The following is a 19837-nucleotide window of genomic DNA, read 5'->3' as shown; positions in this document are numbered from 1 at the left end:
AGGAATCTATTTTCATTTGTGCATTTGTATTGTGGTGTGATATCTGTTTATATGCCAAACCGTCCTAATGTCTGGTCCCAGGAATGCCTAGTGTCGTGGAAAGCGTGCTAAACGTTTGTTCAGAATTGGCTTGTGTGTCCTCAGGAAAGTTACCTAAGCTTTGTGAGCCGTTCATCGTCTCCTCATCTGTAAAACGAGATGAGTATACTTAGCTCACAGGGCAGCTGGGAACAGCTTGCAGGATACTATAAAGAAAGATACTGAGCGTGCCACCTGACACAAAAACATTCTAATCGTTCATTTTGTCAGCTGAGGACACAGCCCGTAACGGAGACGAGCAAGTCCTGTGCCCCTTCTGGGGTTTGTCTCAGAAGAGGTGTTCCGGAGTCAGGTGTAATGATGCCTTGCTTTTCTTTTTTCCAGCCACAGGACAAAGTCTTCAGGCTGGCCACCTCCCTCGGGAACCTGGGGCTTGAACCAGGTGCCGCCCTATGGATGGGAGATGACGGCAAACCGGGATGGACGAGACTGCTTCATCAAGTAGGTTGAACACTCGGCATAAATAGTTTAATCTTTGGCTTTGGGGATGTCTCTGTTTTGACCCTTGGCTCAGGAGAATTAGCATACTTAAACTGAGGACTCCTAGGCACTTGGAGGCCATGACTCAAGCAGGTGATCCCCTGGGCCTTCCATATCTTGTGACATGAGGTTGCTTTGTTCTTGGACACGTGCCATCTTAGGCTCAGAATTCCCAGGGTATCAGGTACTCCTGGGCCAGAGCAAACATGTATGTTATTGAATCCCGGGCCAGTTGTACTGATTGTCCGAGGCTAGTAACTAAAGTTTGACATGGAGGAGGGTCATTTGGAAAGCCTTGTAGAAATGGTTAAGACAGGAATGTTACTGGCTCATCTGCAACTAGAAAAATCAGCTGAAAGGATTATGTGCTTTACAGGTTGTACTATAAATTGGTCCCACTAACATTGGCTGAGGTTTTGGATTTTTTGTGGTGCTCTTTTTTTTTTAATTGTGGTAAAATATATATTACATTAACGGTTATGTTATTTATGTTATATATATAATGGTTCTATTGTATGTAACATAATGGTAGATTTTATGTACCATCTTAACTGCCTTTAGGTGTACAATTCAGTGACATTAAGTACATTCACAATGTTTTGTAACTCTCACCACTTTCATCTTCCAGACCTTTTTCATCTTATGCAACAGAAACTCTGTCTCTATTAAACAAGAGTTTCCCACTCCCCCTCCCTCCAGCACCTGGTACCTCATATAAGTGAAATCATACAGTATTTGTACTTTTTTATCTGGCTTATTTTACTTAGCATAATGTCCTCAAGGTTCATCCATGTTGTAGAACATCTATGAATTTCATTCCTTTTAAGGCTGAATAATATTTCATTGTGTGGATAGATTACTTTTTTTAATCCATTTATCTGTCAGGGGACATTTGAGTTGTTTCCACCTTTTTGCTCTTGTGAATAATGCTGCTGTGAACGTTGGTATACAAGTATCTGTTTGCATCCCTGCTTTTAATTCTTTTGGGTATATACCTGGCAGTGGAATTGCTGGGTCATACGGTACTTTGATGTTTACTTTTTTCGAGAATGACCAAAGTCTTTTTCACAGAGGCTGCAGTGCTCTGGTTTTTTGCAGTTGTATGAAAAAAGTGCTTATATTGCACCTCTCAAAACAGCAAGAGTTCACACTGTTTGCTTCTCCAAAGTGAAATATTCTTAATTATGAGAAGTTAGTGAAACAGATTTGAAATCAGGAAGCATGGTTGGCCTACCCTGATACAAGTGAGCAGAGATTGGAGGCCAAGGGGGGAAAAATCTTTCAATACCACAGGCTTGATTCTTTGTTCCAACCAGGCTGACTATGGACTGATTAGCAAATATAGGATCTATGTGATGTAGGGGATCATTTTTATAAAAATAGAAGTATCTGCCAAGATTGATTTTTGAGTATTTGGTCTTTTGGACAGCCCAGCACCTCTAAATTAGGGCTGTTGGAAAGTAGCTAGGGAAAAACTCACGTGAGTGTTGTCAGTGGTTTCCTAGTCTCTGCAGCCCAGATCTCTCCCATTCCTAGATTTGCAGAGGGGAGAGGACCTCTCTTAAGAGTACAGTTGGTGGCTGAGGGGCTTGTTTCCTGGGTCCATCCTGAAAAGATTAAAGTTGACCTTGAATCTGATCCACTCCAGGGAGCCTGTGTGAAGTGACCCTCTGGCTCTTCAAGGCTTTCCTGAGGATGTGCTCATAGAGAAATTATGGTGGAAATCTTGGCAGTGGGGACGGAATCTCTCAGAAAGCTCAAAGACACGAAGAAAGGCCAACGGTTTGTTTACATCCTAGATTCTGATTCGTTAATTTTACTTTATTATTGTTATTTTTAATTAATTTATTTATTTTTGGCTGCGTTGGGTCTTCGTTACTGTGTGCGGGCTTTCTCTAGTTGCGGTGAGCAGGGACTACTCTTCACTGCGGTGCGTGGGCTTCTCATTGTGGTGGCTTCTCTTGTTGCAGAGCACGGGCTCTAGGCGTGCAGGCTTCAGTAGTTGTGGCACGTGGGCTCAGTAGTTGTGGCTTGCGGGCTCTAGAGAGCAGGCTCAGTAGTTGTGGGGCACGGGCTTAGTTGCTCCACGGCATGTGAGATCTTCCCGGGCCAGGGCTCGAACCCGTGTCCCTTGCATTGGCAGGCAGATTCTTAACCACTGTGCCACCAGGGAAGCCCTGATTCATTAATTTTAATAGTTTGCCTAAGTCCCTCATAATGGTAGAAAGATGATATTATTTGATATTATATTGTGCCATCTGTTTTGTAACATGGTTATGAATTTACGTAATTGGCACAGTTGAGGTGGCCTAGATGCTTTAACTCAAAACAATAAAAATTTCTGCCAAAGAAATGTAGTTTTAAAAGACATGGATTATGAATTTAGGAAGGTACAGCTCAGTCTTCTCTGATTAAGATGGATTTTTCCTTGTCCCTGGTTGGATTGAGGTTCCTGTGTATTCCAAGCCATTTGATCAATAGCCAGAAACCCAAACTATGGCCTATTGTTTAGAGATTCTGGGATCCCCAGCTAGCTCTACAGGTATGCATTTCCATCAATGTCATTGGCATTTTTAAGGGCCAGCCCAGGTGTCAATTTAACATTTACACTGGCCGGATGCCAGCTGTTGCAACATGAAAGAGCAGATCAGCTACTTCATAGAGAAACCTGCACTGATTACTAAACAGCAAGTTTTAAAACCAAAGTCACTGGTGTCACTTTTTTAAATCCGTGGAGCTTTTTTACTTGAAAAGTAAATTTCCACAGTCCTGTCAGAGACACTGTTTTAAGATGTCAAGAATGGTACTTCTGGTACAAGTGCTTGTTGTTTCTTTGTCACTAATGAGTTTTATAAATAATGAGAATCATTCTGATTTTTTCTCTTACCTATTGAGCGATGTCCGTTACAAAGAGGTACTCTAATTACCAAAGTTTCCAGGGAGCCTGGTTTGCGGTATGGAGTATATCTCTACTCATTAGTTTTAGAAGTTAAAAGAACAATTTGGAAACTAATCTGTGGTTGGTAATTAGCATCTTTGCATTTAATTTCCCACTCTTACATTTTCCCTTTGAAAGAGATGTCTTCTTTTTTTATCTTGTCTTAAGAGCTAAATGATAACTCACATCAGACAATTCTTTCTGATGGAGGTACAGCTACTTTTAAGTGATGGACAAAGCTATGGGAGGAACCAGGGTTCACCTGTTCAAAGTTAGAGTGTCGGAGTTGATAATGAGATAATTCTATTGTTATGAATCTTTCAGAATATGACCCAGGGTAGTTCAAAGTGTGTTCAGATTTCATCTTTCCTTTCCTATCCCCAGTTATTTGGAGTAGGGCTGGATAATCTGTCTTCTATTGAGTTACTAATCCATAGGGTTAAACATTTTTTAAATGCCATTATACACATGATAATGTACATTTGTATGATTTTGTATAGTCTGCAGACTAGTGATTCTCAACCTTGGCTACACATTGGAATAGCCCAAGGAGCAGTAAAATACCGTGATGCCTGGGTGTCTCAGTCCATTTGGGCTGCTATAATAAAATACCAGAGACTGGTGGCTTAAACACAGAAATTTATTTCTCACAGATCTGGAGGATGTGAAGTCCAAGATCACGGTGCTAGCGTGGTCGGCTTCTTGGTGAGGGCCCTCTTCCTGGCTTGGAGAGAGCTGCCTTCTTGCTTTATCCTCACATAGAGAGAGGATAGGAGAAGAGAAATCACCTCTCTGTGTCTCTTCTTATAAAAATACTAATCTCGTTATCAGGGCTCCACTCTCATGACCTAATTACCTCCCAAAAGGCCCCATCTCCTAATACCGTCACATTGGGGATTAGGGTTTTAACATAAGAATTTGGGGGAACACAAACATTCGGTCCATAGCACTGGATCTGGGATAGAGCCTAGGAATAGAGTTTCAGAAACTCCTCAGCTGATTCTAATGAACAGCTACTGTGGCTGCTCTGAAGCACTTTTTTTGCATTAATGCGGAATAATTACCCCATTTTCTAGATGCTAAAACTGAATCTCAGACTAATCAAAAGGCTTTCCCAAAGTTTACACACATGTACCAAGTCGCAAACTACTGCTCGTTCAAATACACTGGATTCTCCGTTAAGAAAGGACAAGTTTTGTTGGTATTCTTAGAGAAATACAAATTACAGTTTTTTGAGGAGCAAAGAACATTGTGTAAGAAACATGACAGATACAAAATAAAAATTTCTTGGTCCTTATTATTACCAGTTAAGAGAGCAGAAGAAGGGAAGGGAGAGAAGCAGATGGGAAGAGAGAAACTACCAAGAGAAGAGTCTCGGGAAAGAGAGCGTCCTGGTGAGAAATGGCTAATAGAGGGAGCAATGGACGGCCAGAGAAATTAAGAGAAATAGAGAAAGTGAGGTACTCTGAGATGGTTCTTATAATAATAGCATCAATAAATAATAGATGGAGGTGGATATAGATATAGTTGTAGATATGAGAAGAGATACAGATGTAGATAAAGTTATGGAGTATAATTACAGAGAGATTGATACAGATATAGATGGTTATAAATATACAGAGTTGTAGATATAGCTATCAATGGATATAGAATATAGATAGAGATGGATGGACAGACCAGTGACCGTACAACCAGCTTTGCCCAGGAGGGTCCTGGTTTAGGGGTGTTGTTCTCACATAATTACTGGTGGCATCTCCCTTTGCTCTCAGAGTGTTCTGGTTTAGATAACATAAGGTAACTATATATCACGCTACCAACGTTTAGAAAATTCTTGCAAGACGTAAGCTTGCATTTAATCTTGACAACTGTCCTGTGAGGTAGATAAAGCACATAGAGGAATCTCCTTCTTGAAGAAGAAGCTGAGGTTCACAGAGGCTGGTATCTCCATGTCCTCATGGGTAGTCAGACCCGTGTTTGCACCACACCGTCAGACTCAAAGGCCTCGGTTCTTTTGGCTCTGTTACGGAAGCTTTGATCACCACCCCTAGGATTCCCCAGCCCAATCAATGTATGCTCAGCTCTGCTCATCTCCACCTGTGTCTGCCATACCCTCCCCTCCTCCGCATCCTTAGAAATGGCCTGGGCAGCCTGGTTGTCTGGTCATGCGCAAAAGCACTCCTTGGTTACACCTAACGTGTGTTCCCCCCAACATTTACTGAGCACTGCTAAGTGATGAAGTTACCAAAATGAGCAAGATACAGTCTTACCTTGCAGGATCTTAGAGTGTGGTGGAAGTGATATATGAAATAATACAATATGCTGTAGATACAGGGGAAGGCCCCAAGGAGGAAACAATCCTATCCTTTGGGAGTGGGTGTGAGGATGCAGGCCGTTGCCACGGGCCGCACACTACCACTACTAACCATTATTCTCAACCAAGCGATGTCTTTTTTAAGCTCTTTATAGACACATAGTATGTTTCGTAGTCAGAGAATAGGGAGTGCCGTGAGTTCCTTATTTTCCGTTTTTGAGTTCGGTGGAGTAATACATGCTTACTTAACTGTGGAGGTGGGTAGAGTTAATGCAAAAATAATGTGCTTCGTAAATCTGGAAATTCGGTTTTTGTAGATTGAAGAAAAATTTAAACGTGAGCAAAATAAACATCAAAACACTAGCTGGCAAAATACATGATTAAGATGAGCCACGTTGGAGTCTGGGGAAAGGGATGGGGGTGGATAGTGGGAGTGGAGGCTGGAGGGTCATTTCCCAACCACATGTCCTCGTTTGTCAAGCTCGAAAATGAAGAGGCTTTTTTGGTTTTTGTCTTTTTTGGCCTGCTGGTTTTCTGGCTACTTTCACCCTGTAAGTCCACAAATGTAGTCCTGCGAGCGTATTGGACAAGACGCACTGTTCTCTTATTCTACCAGCAGTTCCCACGGCGGGCAGTTGAACCAAGTCACTATCTTCTTAATGCAGAAGAGTTCAGTTCTGAAACCTGAATATTGGGGATTAGTAATGAGATGTGGAAACTTCCACTTTGTTTTGGGAGATGTTTAGCCATTGCTATCTGCCCGTCAGTTCAGTGGCCAATGTGAAATGTGTTTTTGGCTCATCTATCTCCAGAAAAGAATAATCTGAAGAAATACCAGCACTGTATGTGCCTTTTTATTAACCAGAAGACAGTCAAGTCAACGTGACAGGATTCTGTCATCACGAAAATTACAAATGACAAAACCTTACGTCATCCTAAAGTGTGAGCCTCTAAGTATTCCCTCCAGGCTTTATCTAGTCCAACTGAAATGTCCAAAGACGAAAGAAGCAATTGATTATTTTCAAATCTTGTTTGGCAGTTCTAGGGCCTAGTCTTTGCTACTTTTTTCTTGATTTTTACCCCAAGATTTCATAAGAGAGTCTTACTGTTATTCTGTGGATGAGTCCAGTAATCAGTAATTCTGTGATGAGTGCCCTTGAACTTTTCCTTCTGTAAAAATTTTTTAAAAAGTCAAGAAGAGTTAAGTTATAAAGTTGGATGTGGGTATTGTGGTTGTACCACCTAACCCCTGGGTTAATTTCATATTTGAAGCAGATGTCAGTTTCCTGCTTTATCAAGCTTACATTTTTAACTCACATTCAACAAAGGACAAACGAATCTGAGAGGTTACTCAAATTGTTACCCTTTGTTTCTGGTAATAGAACGCAGAGCATCGTTGTAGAAATCAACAGTTGTGACAATAAAGGCAATAGGAGAGATCTATTTGAGGTGGGTTGCTTTGTTATTTTGTGTGGTTTTAAATATCCAAAGAGTTAAGAACTAGCATTATATTAGAGAAGAGGCAGTCTGCCTCATTTTTGGTGTTTTTGATGAAGAATTCTCAGATAAAATGTTTCACTTCCAAGTGCACACAGTGAATTCTGCATAAAATGCAAATAATTGCCTCATTGCAAGAGCAAATGCCATTTAGGTAAATGAGTTCCTTCGGATCCCAAGCACCCGGTCAAGGGAGGGAGGTATATTATAATTTTGGAATTGGAGGAACAAAGTAAATGTGATAGTATCATTACATGAAATGGAAGGTAATTATGTCATGTCAACGCAGAAGCTTCCCAGGCTGAACATTAGGGGCTGTTTATTCCCTTCATTGAAGCAGATTTGTTTTCTTTCAAATCTGACAAAGCACCTCTCCGCTGAGTTAATAATCACTGCTCCCAGCTGGAAGGTAAGTTTGCAGAGCTGATGGAAGGGCTTTTAACAGGAGAGCTCTGAAATGACACCATCCTTCCAGATCTAACTTAGCATATGGCACACAGGACTGTGCTTAGCAGACTTCTCCCTTATTGGTGGTGGTTTCATTTTCCCTGCACATTTGCTTTTGAAACTTTGCTGGTGGACTTAATCTGGCCACAATTCTAGGACAACTCCCTGATACACTTGGCGTATTTGTCCAGCAGGCCAAGGTATCTGAAGGGATTGTAATTATCTGAAGTTCCTTGGGCCACTTGATTCCAGCAGATTTGGGACATGCACATTCAGGCGGAGCTATAGACAGCAGGTTAGCTGCTGGACGGGGTGGGTTCTGTCTTCTCCTGAGCTTTTATGTAGCCCCTGGGGATGTACATGAGGTGGGTCACAGAGTCCATTTGGAATCACAGGAACAGCCAGCCTGTGAAAATGAGAAGCACCTGGATGACCAGGTTTCCATCACAGCCTGTAATTAAAATACTAGCTTGGGGCTGCCTACCACCCCTTGGTTCCTTTGAGTGGCCTTTGCATGTCTTCTTTCTGGATTGAGCCAGCCCTTGCAGAGAGCAATTTTGATATGATCACCTAAGGCTGGGACACAGGCAGGAAATTCTGGCCTGTCCCAAATGCCAAGTGGGGCCTGTGGGTATTACTGCCAAGTAAATGGGCTGAACTGAAGAGGAAAAGGCATCACCTTTGCGGCAGGTGTCCTTTCATTACTGTCTGCGCTGCTACCTAAGAGGAGTGGCAGAAGGCTGGTGACAGAGTGCCTTACTGTGCTCCACCAGAGGGTAGGAGACAGCAGTTCCCTCCCAAGCCCTGTCCTCTATTTCCTTGCAAAGCTTGAGTAAAACCTTGCTATCAATAGCCACTTTCTAGGGAAGAGTCTCTTCAATTGCAAGGATGAGGGATGGTGGTACTTTTTGTGGCAGTGGACGCTCAGATGAGCACGAGTCAAGAGTAGCCGTGTCCCATAGCTGTGTCACAGGGTGCGCCACTCAGTCGTTGCCGGAACACAGGTTTGGTGATAGCAGTTCCAATGTGGAAGGCCGGGAGAGACTCTCAAATCTGTTGGATATTAAAGGATACGGCTAATTATGCAGGGCCAGCTACTGAATTTTTGGTACCCATTCCAGAATGAAAATGCAGGCCCCTTGTTCAAAAAGCAGAATAAAAGTGCTCATAAAGGTACTAAAATGTAAAGATTTTCCCTTTCTTCTTGTCTCTCTGTCAACATGTCATAGTCTTTTATATGCTATTGAATGCCATTCTAAGTAATGAAAAACTAAATTTTTCAATTATTAACATGAATGTTACCAATCATTTATATATTGTGCAACGTGGGTTTTACATGCAAATATAAGAGCATGTAACTCATATGAGGAATTGCCGAAATCACACAATTGTGTTTCGTAGGTTACACATGTATATATATTTCATTCTGAACAGAAAAGTAGAAATGTTGCACAAAACTAACTCGGTAGTTTTTGTTTTACTTCTTTTTTTTTTTAAATAAATTTATTTCTTTATTTATTTTGGCTGCGTTGGGTCTTCGTTGCTGCGCGCAGGCTTCATCTAGTTGCGACAAGCCGGGGGCTACTCTTCATTGTGGTGCGCGGGCTTCTCATTGCGGTGGCTTCTCTTGCTGCAGAGCACGGGCTCTGGGCGCTCAGGCTTCAGTAGTTGTGGCACACGGGCTTAGTTGCTCCGCGGCGTGTGGGATCTTCCCGGACCAGGGCTCGAACCCGTGTCCCCTGCATTGGCAGGTGGATTCTTAACCACAGCACCAGCAGGAAAGTCCTGTTTTACTTCTTGATATGAGCACACTCTACCAAATCTCCCTACCTGTGGCTTGCTGATGGATGAGAATAACTGAAAGGAAAGGGAATTACGTGTGCCTCTATCTTTCCCTTGCCTTCTGTGTCATCACTTTGAGTGTCAGTGGATGACCAGTACAGGGCGGTAACACGACTAAGAGAGTATATGGCAGGATTTCCTTGATCATTCATGTTTCTAAGAGGGCTACATCTGTTAAAAACTAACTAGCCTTCGGCCTTCACCTCCCAACCTCACCTCTTGAGGTTTTTAAAAAACATTTCTCATGTGGCTTTCTCAGTAAAGGTCTAGCAAAGAGGAAAGTTTGCCTCTAGCTGTTGGCTCCCCCGAAAGCAATCTCCATGCCCTGTCAAGGATGGCTTTTGTCACTCTAAGATATACACTTCCCCTCCTCCCCTACCCCCAGCCCTTACTTCTCTGGGCCAGGTCAGCAAACCTTTTCTATAAAAGGTCGAACAGCAAATTATTTTAGGCTTTGGAGGCCGAGTGGGTTCTCTTGCAAATCAACACAGTGCAGCTCTGCCACTGTATTGAGAAAGAAGCCACAGGAAATGTGTAAACAAATGGACATGGTTGTGTTCGAATAAAACTTTATTTACAAAAATTGCCTGAGGGCTGGATTTGGCTCGTGGGCTGTAATAGTTTGCCAAACCTTTCTCTAGAGCATCATGCGTTTGACCCCATTCTCATGTTTTTAATTCAATAATTAATAAATTTTCAAAACCCTCCCGTGGAATGGAGAGCTGCCACTTATTTCATATATGAAAGAAATTAGAAAAGAAACCTTTTCTGAGGTTGCACTCTGAGTCATGCAGGGAGTTAAAAAAGGACTCCAGAGCCCCATTTTTTCCCTAGTTGTTGCCAGAAAGCTCTATGATGTATCTATTGTCAGTGAGAGTTCTTGTACAGCTCTGACATTCGTGACCTACCTCTAAAAGGCATTCTAGGAATAGCATTGTTAAAATCCTTGAGAAAAGTAGAACTTTTATTATGTGAGTATCACGATTCCCTGCCCCCCACCTTCAGCCAACACCTTCGTGGGAGGAAGATGGAGGGACAGGAAATGACAGCATTATGAAGCCCAGTCACAATGGAATGCTGAATGCAAGTACAAATAATTATTAGGGAGGTGAAAATTACATAGCAACTTGCTCATACTAATGGTCTACAGAGAAAGAGCCCCATTGTACTTTCAAAACGTTAATTGTCCATAATGTTTTAAAGAAATTCTACTCGTTATCTTTTTGGAATTTTATAAAGCTCCCATATAAAGGTCCCCAGTTTATTTTTGTTCTGTTCTAGGCGGTTCTCTTGGCTTCCATGACACCATCCCCCTTCCTTTGTTCCAAACTCACTGAGGATTCCTTCTCATGTCTCCTTAGCTGGTTCTTTTTCAGCTCAACATTCAAACTTCAATTTCTCACATATTCAAGCCTATATTTCTACGTAGAACCCACAAAAAATAAAAAGGGATTCATGAACTTAAATATGTTGATACCATTTGGTTTGAATCCAAAAATTGCTGGGGACGCATGACTATTCCACTACAGGAGATAAAAGAGGTCAACAGGGGTTGCTTTGCACTGCCCAGAGTATTGTCTGGGCAATAGCAGGTGGTCAATAAATGTTTGTTCAATAAATATTTAGATGTGTGTATGTATGAGTAGGTGGATGGATGCATTATTGGATGGATGAATAGACCTTTTCCTAAAGCATTATATATTCAGTACATTGTTAGGAAAGATGCTGATATACAAGTCAGTGAGTGAAAATTATTTCTCTTTTACTTATTGATATAGAAATTTCACTACCAAAATTTGGTCTTATTATAAAGTTCATCGAGGCCTTGTCAATGGTCCATATCTTAGTGTGGCTGTTTATAAGAGCTCCAAAATTCAGGATATAATGAAGGTACCTTTCTGGGGTAGTTTGAGTGCAGTGTTTCCCAGCAACAGGTGGCACAGAATCATAAAGCACAGAAATTAAAGAGTAAAACCACTTGGGCTAGGATTCTAGCTCTTAGTACTAGCTGTGCGATGCTGGGTAATCATTTGGACACTATGGGCCTCACTTTTCTCATTATAAAATGATCTATACTAGAAAACTGTGTCAGCTGGGAATCTTGTGAGTTACAAGAAACAAAATTCTTAACCAATTTATCTTAAACAATAAAAAGAATATCTTTTGGGTTTATGTACCTAAAAACTAGTGGTAAAACTGTCATAGCCTAAGGAGACATGATGATATTATAATCAATGTGACAAACAGAAAGGATTATACAATTGGATAACCCAGAAGAAGTAGATTAATTCCTAAAAACATACAAACTTACCAAGACTGAATCGTGAAGAAATAGGAAAATCTAAACAGAGCAATAACTAGTAAGGAGATTGAATCAGTAATGAGAAACCTCCCCAAAATGAAAAGCCCAGGACTAAATGGCTTTACTGGAGAGTGCTACCAAACATATAAAGAATTAACCCTCCTCAAAGCCTTCCAGAAAATTAAAGAGGAGATAACAATTCCCAGCTCATTCTATAGAGAATTCCTGCAACTCAACAACAACAAAAAATCAAATAACTAAATTTTTTAAATGGGCAAAGGACTTGAGTACACATTTCTTGAAAGATGATATACAAATGGCCAACAAGCATATTAAAAGATGTTCCACATTACTAATCATCAAGGAAATGCAAATCAAAACCACTATGAGATAATTAGGATGCCTACTCGCAAAAAATGGTGGCCTCATAGACTGTGGAGAAAAGGGAATCTTTATGCATTTCTGGCAGTATTGTAAAATGATACAACCACTGTGGAGAACAGCATGATGGTTCCTCCAAAAGGTAAACATAGAACTACCATATGATCCACCAATCCCATGTCTGGATATATATCCAAAAGAATTGAAAGTAGAGTCTCAGAGAGCTATTTGCCCACCCATGTTCATAGCAGCAGTATTCACAATAGGCAAGAGATGGAAACAACCCAAATGTGCATTGACAGGTAGATGGATAGACAAAATATGGTAACTAAATACAATGGAATACTAGGCAGCCTTAAAAAGGATGGTAGTCCTGTGACATGCTACAACATGGATGAACCTTGAGAAAATTACTCTATGTGAAGTGAGCCACTCACAGAAGGGTAGATACTGTATGATTCCATTTATATGAGGTATGCAGAGTAGTCAAATTCATAGATACAGGAAGTAGAATGGTGGGTACCAAGGTCTTGGGGGAGGGGACAAAGGAGAGTTGTTTTTTAATAAGTATTAAGTTTTAGTTTTGCAGGGTTAAAAGGTCCTAGAGACTTGTTTCACAGCAATGTAAGCATACAAAACACTAGTGAAATGTAGACTTTAAAATGGTTAAGATGGTAAATTATATGTGTTTTTTACCACCATTTTATAAATACCCAGAATGCCAGGGCCAGCTTCAAAAGAGGTTTAAAGAGCGTCTCCGAGTCATCAGAGCTCTGCTCCATCTCTCTGGGCTCCCTCTGTTCTGCCTTCCTCCTCAAGTTTCGTTCTTCATGGCTGCAGCCCTTCCCATCCTCACACTCACCATCCAGAAGAGAGAGAAGCTGTGTCCCAGCATTCTCAGATTCAGCCCCTGGGTTCTCACTGAACTGACTGGAGGCCACACAGCCACACCTGAACCAATCATAATGGCCAGGGGTCATGGGAGGTGCTGATTGGCTTACACCAAACAGAGCCTACCCCCAAAGTGTGAGTTGAATCATTTTCATTCCTACCTGGACCACTTGGGAGAGAGATGGTTTCCCAACAGGACTGGGGATCAGCAAAGTTTTTTTGTAAAGGGGCCATATAGGAGATAGCTCAGACTTGATGGGTCATACGGCTTCCACTGCAACAATTGAACTCTGGCATCATGGCATAAAAGCAGACATAGACTTTTTTTTTTTTTTTTTTTTTTTTTTTGCGGTACGCGGGCCTCTCACTGCTGTGGCCTCTCCCGTTGCGGAGAACAGGCTCCGGATGCGCAGGCTTAGCGGCCATGGCTCACGGGCCCAGCCGCTCCATGGCATGTGGGATCTTCCCGGACCGGGGCACGAACCCGTGTCCCCTGCATCGGCAGGCGGGCTCTCAACCACTGCGCCACCAGGGAAGCCCATGACTTTATTTTTTATTTTATGTGTGTGTGTGTGTGTGTGTGTGTGTGTGTGTATTTATTAGTTTATTGTCCGGGTCCCCAGTTGGGTGGCAGATTTCATGACAGTAAGGAAAGCATCTGTCTTGTTCTCTGATGTATTCCCAGCATCTAGCCCAGGACCCAAATGGAGTAGGTGCTCAGTTGACACATGTGGAATGAGTGAATAAAGGAGGTTTATTCATCCACTCTGTGAGGTTGATGCCATTAGCTCAGAGTGGTTTAGCGACTTACCAAGCAGCCGTAGACTTTAAATGAATGAGCATGGCTGTGTTCCAATAAAACTTTGCAGACACTGAAACTTGAATTTCATGTAATTTTCATGTATCACAAAATATTATACTTATGTTGATTTTTTTTTTTTATGTGGACCTTTTTTAAAGTCTTTATTGAATTTGTTACAATATTGCTTCTGTTTTGTGTTTTGGTTTTTTGGCCCCAAGGCATGAAATCATCTTAGCTCACAGAGGCTGGTAGGATTTGGCCCACAGGCTGTAGTTTGCAGATCTGGTTCAAAATAATCTCTCTTAGCTCAGTGATGGTTTTTCTTCATAACTTTACCTGGGTCACCTTCACTCCTCTTTTCTGTAATACCTGTAATGAGATGACCCTCGGCTCAAAATCCTCAACCTGTCTTGCAAAAAGGCATTTGGAAAGCCATGCAGTCTCTTTTTCTTTTTCCGTGGGTCCTAGTGGTCATAATACCTTGCTTGCCATAGAATACTTGGGACATACAGGACAGTATACTGTTAAATATTCAAGATAATTACTCTTTCCCTCCACCATTATTAGAAATTAAAGATGCCTTCACATCTGCAGTACAATTTGTAGAGGGGTTAAAACTCCGTCATGTTGCTAAGCAATTATTTTCCTATTTTTATTCACCTTTAGCTCTGTCTCTTTTTTTCCAGGTTAAATATTTATTAGACTAGAACTGTCTCCAGGATGATATATTTCTTAAAGGCTTTATTTTCCAGTCATTGGTCAGAGTGCTATTATGTAAATGATTGAAGTAAGTATTAAAAATGTGGGTTTGAAGATCTCCAGGGTCAGAGGGTGACCCTGGGGAAAGAGAGATGGGAAATAGAACTGAACAATAAAGGAGCAAAGGGAGGATAAAGTAAAGGAAGCTTTTAAATTCCTACAAGGAGAGGAGGGGTTGACTGGATCTCTGGAGGAAGATGAAAAGAAAACAGGCTTGGGAGAAAGTAAAATACATGGGAATAGCACGGGGCTGTAGGAAGGCAGTGATCTGTTTTATAACTAAAATGCGCAACAATGGAATGATTTGTTCAAATGTGTTTTGGCAGCCTTTGAATTATAGTCCAAATACCTTTAGCGCATATAATAACTTTTAAAATGTGTTCATTGTTTGCTTGTGATCTGTCTACTTCTAAAAAAAACGTCTGAGCCTCATATAGCCTGTGCAGCTCTTGTGTGAATTACAAATGGTACCCGCTTTGGGCTGCTGTGTCCCAGCCAGTGGCATCTTTGTGCTGGGTTTCAAGGGTCTCGGAGCTCTGTGAGGCAGCTAAGTTTCAACCCCCATTCGGCGCTTTCACCAGGTCCCACACACAGCCATTTGCACTGGCCTGGGTCTGAAGTGGTTTTTGATGAAAGACCTGATTGGGTGGCAGTGCATTCGAATAATTGTTCCCCAGGTGGAACTTCCAAACATGGTCCAAGGACCATTTAGGAGAGAGGGCTATGAGGGACCAGGGGAATTCACCTGCATTTTGACACTAATGCATATATCAAATTCAGGGCTCATTTGTCTAATTCTTCACAAAACTAAATTATTCTAATACTGGCAGGCTAAAATTATAAACTCTAGAATTTTATTGTAGCCATTGGTTTAATGGAAGGATTTCCAAATGTACGATTCCCTCCTTTTATGCTCTCGAGCCACACTCAAGGTTCAGAAGGGAGGGTTCCCTTTGGTCCTCCTTCTGAGCGGGTCCATTTTGCCTTTGCTGTTTGTTTGTTTTCTGTCTAGGGTCTTGTTGTTGTTTTGTTTCTTTTCCTTTCTTTTGTTTTCTAAATTGGAGGACTACCACATGGCAAACTGCTCACTTTGAGCTTTAAATCTGCCTTCTAATAATAGCAGCCCCTTCCCCAAATATCTTACTTCCTCATTCCCTTTTAATTCATACTTTATAATCTGCTCATGACCAGGAAACCAGTTTACTGAGATAAAAGTTAATCAACTCTAAGCAAGGGCCTCATGTTCTCTCATGAAACATACGAACCTAAGTTTTAGCGCTCAGGTTGTGTGATACCTCCTTGAGATGCTCAAACACTCTTTTGGTTAAGATTACCCATATCCCTTCTAACACTTGATTGTTGTGTTCTATATGGGTGCATTTACAGGAAAGTGTCCTCCAAATAATGTTATAATGGAGGGTTTTTATTACCTGTAGAATAAAAACTAAGGTACAGGAAAGCCAGGTGGTTAAGAGTGTGAGCTCTGGATCTACACTGCCTAGAGTTGAATCTTCTGTGTCATTCCCCAGACACATTATGGAGGGCAAGATGCCTAACCGTTTGTGCCTTCTTCTACTCATCTGTAAAATGAACATAAGAGTAGCACCTACTCCATTGAATTGAAGAAGGGTTCAATGACTTATTCATGTAAAGTGCTAAGAACAGGAAGTACTTAAGGGTTAATTATTTTATTTATTATTATTATTATAGTTATTAGGAAGAGAAGGAGGAGGAGAACAAGTTAGGAAGCAAGCTCTCTAAGCAGACTTCAAGTTGAATTTCATCAGTGGGACTGGTGCGTAGAAACAGATGTGTATTTTCCATCCCTCATACCTGTCACTTTGAAATGTACACAGTTCTAGGTGTGGCGGTGTATTAGTCGGGGTTCTACAGAGAAACAGAACTAATAGGGTATATAGAGATATATGTAAGAAGAGATTTATTACGAGGAATTGGCTCACGGAATTATGGAGGCTGTCCAAGGACAGGAGAAGAAATGGATATTCCCTGTCAAGCAGAAGGAGCAAATTCACCCCGTCTCTTCCTGTTTGTTCTATTCAGACCCTCAATGGATTGAATGTTGCCCACATTCATTGGTGAAGGTGATTGATTTTACTGGGTCTGCCAATTCAAATGCTTATATCTTCTGGAAACGCCTCCACAGACACACGCAGAAATAATGTTTTACCAACTATGTGACCATCCCTTACACTCGTCAAGTTGACACATAAAATGAACAGAGCTGAGAGGAGAAATGGACAGCAATGCCCCACCTTCATCAGTGAACGGATCATCCAGACAGGATCACTGGGGAAAACGACAGACTCAACTAACACCGTGAGCCACGTGGACCTAGCAGCCACGCGCAGAGCGTGTCATCCAGCAGCATCAGAGTGCATGTTCTTCTCGGGCACACATGGAGCATTCTCTAGGATAGGTCATGTGGAACAGGTCTTGACAAATTTGGGAAGACTGAAAACACATCAAATGTCTCTTCCAACCACATTGGTATGAAATCAGTGGCAGTAGAAAAATGGGAAAATTCACAAATGTGTGGAAATTGGACAACATGTTCCTAGACAGCCAGTGAATCAGGGAGGAAATAAAGAAGATCAGGGAGTATAGTGAGCATGGATATATACAACTATAAAAGATGTTTTTATTCTACTTTTTTGAGGTGTAACTTACACACCATGAAAGTCACTTGTTTTGAGTGTATAATTCAGTGCCTTTTAGTAAATTCACAGTTGTGTAACTGTCACCAGTATCTTTTTCTAGAACATTTTTGTCACTCCCAGCATAATTTTGTGCCCATTTGCAGTCGCTTCCTGTTCTCACCCCCCAGCCATGGGTGTCTACTAATCTGCTTTCTGTCTCTATGGATTTGCTTTTTCTGGACGCATCATCTAAGTGAAATCATATAATATATGGCCTCTTGCAGCTGGATTCTTTTACTTAGCATAATGTTTTCAAGTTTCATCTATGCTGTAGCATGTATCAGTAGTTCACTCCTTTTGTGGTTGTATCCCATTTCATTGTATGGATATATCACATTTTATTTATCAGTTCATCAGATGGTCGACATTTGGGTTATTTCCATTGCTTGAACACTCCTGTGAAAATCTTTCTGTGTGAACATATGATTTTATTTCTCCTGGGTAGATACCCAGGGGTGGCATTACTGGATCATATGGTAACTCTGTGTTTAACTTTTAAAGAAATTGCCAACTGTTTTCCATTTTACATTCCCACCAGCAATGTATGTGTTCCAGTTTCTCCACACCCTCATCAATACTAGTGATTATCTGTCTTTAATTGCACTCCCCTAATGGCTAATGATATTGAGGGTCTTTCCATATGCTTATTGACCATGTATCTATCTTGTGTGGAGAAATATCTATTCAAATCTTTTGCTCATTTTTAAATGGCATCATTTATCTTCTTAATAATTTGTAAGAGTTCTTTATATATTCTGGATAAAACATCCCTTATTTATTTCCTGAAACATTTTGTAGTACATGTTTTTCTGTCTGAGAGTGCTACAGAGGAGATGGTTTAATGTTCTGGGGCCTTTGAGGTGCCTTGTCGCAGAAGCAGCCCTGAATAGCAATTCTCACAAGCATATAGCCCTCTGCAGGCTACCCTGCCGGGTCACCTCCCTCTGTGTGACCAGTTCATCAAAGTGTAGTTTGTCTGTGTCAGTCTCCCAACAGCGAGAGCTGGATCTAACGTTAGCAGTCATGTGCCCTGAATTGTAATTTTGAGCACCTTCGATCTTAATGTTTGCTCCTGAAATCTAGAGCAGCCAGAATGAGTGACAGGAGCCTATACTGAGATCCTATCCTGGTGTATGATTCTTCATACAATCCCAAGTTTGCCTCTTGGTTCACAAAGAGCCCCTTGGGGCAAGTGGCAGTGTTAGCTGTTGAGGTGAGGTGTGCAGAAACTGCTGACTCGGAGAAGTCCATTTCGAAAGGACTTGAGCGTAACCCTAATGTCACTCGCACTCCTCAGATGTCTCTCTCTGGACCCTTTTCCCTGGCCCTCCAGTGCCAACCTTCATAACACACTCTCTGTATCTTCCTCCTGCGTGAGCAGCAGCCGTATGGAGGTCAAATGAGCCTTAGAAGTGCCTTTGACAACATTGTGGAAATTGTAACCAGTGAAGCACCTTGTGTTTTCAAGAGAGATCATCTATGGGTGACAATAGAAAGGTTTTAAATTTCCAGAAGAGGTTATCATATGAGAAAGCAGTCTAATTTTCTACTGAGCCAAAAAGATTTCTTATGCTTTAAAATAATATTGCTGCCTCGTGCGTCAGCGCACACGTTAAGAAGAATTACTCACAGGTGGTACTTCTTAAGTTCTTCATCTTTCACAACACGTTAGGTTGTTAGTGCAGCTCCTGAGATTCAGTCCTAGAATTAGATGTCGAAAAACATGGAAGAGGGCTTCCCTGGTGGCGCAGTGGTTGGGAGTCCGCCTGCCGATGCAGGGGACACGAGTTCGTACCCCGGTCCGGGAAGATCCCACATGCCGCGGAGCGGCTGGGCCCGTGAGCCATGGCCGCTGAGCCTGCGCATCCGGAGCCTGTGCTCCGCAACGGGAGAGGCCACAACAGTGAGAGGCCCGCGTACTGCAAAAAAAAAAAAAAAAAAAGAATATGGAAGAATGGTTTTTCTGATCTACAGTCTGTCTTCATCTGCTACATACAGTCAGCTTCATGGGTTATCATATAACCAAGATCAAACTTTGGAAAGCTGGAAAGAAATAGTCAAGCAAACCCTGAAGAAAAGACTGGCCTCAGTTGATTATTTTGCCTTTTAAATTGTAAACTCATAATTGGTACATCTCTTGAGGGATTAATATCCGTTGAATAACTACAGTGGTCCCGGATACCTCATGGTGCTTTATTAAAGCTGTTCGTGATTTTTCACTTGCTGGAAAATGACCTGCTAGTGGCACCTCTCTGGTTGAGTCCTCGCCTAGAGAACTCACTAGAGGTATTTCCACTTATGTCACCTTGTATTTAGCTTCATTTCTTCCTTTGTTAATGTTTATCTTAATGGTACTACTTCTGTTACTGTA

The 19837-nt window shown here is 41.6% G+C and overlaps 1 protein-coding gene across 1 annotated transcript in view; it reads left to right on the top strand.

The window, feature by feature from the left end:
• Positions 1-487: 487 nt before the first annotated feature.
• FRMPD4 (FERM and PDZ domain containing 4) overlaps positions 488-19837 on the top strand; it is a 182926-nt gene continuing 163576 nt past the window's right edge. Inside the window, exon 1 of the mRNA XM_060002885.1 lies at positions 488-540. Within this exon, the coding sequence (XP_059858868.1) occupies positions 503-540 (38 nt within the window). The 5' untranslated portion in view covers positions 488-502. The remainder of the gene's footprint in view (positions 541-19837) is intronic.

Source organism: Delphinus delphis, chromosome X (genome assembly GCF_949987515.2).
Source record: "Delphinus delphis chromosome X, mDelDel1.2, whole genome shotgun sequence".
Taxonomy (NCBI): domain Eukaryota; kingdom Metazoa; phylum Chordata; class Mammalia; order Artiodactyla; family Delphinidae; genus Delphinus; species Delphinus delphis.
The sequence above is the reverse complement of the archived record's forward strand: the minus strand, read 5'-3'. Positions and strand labels throughout refer to the sequence as shown.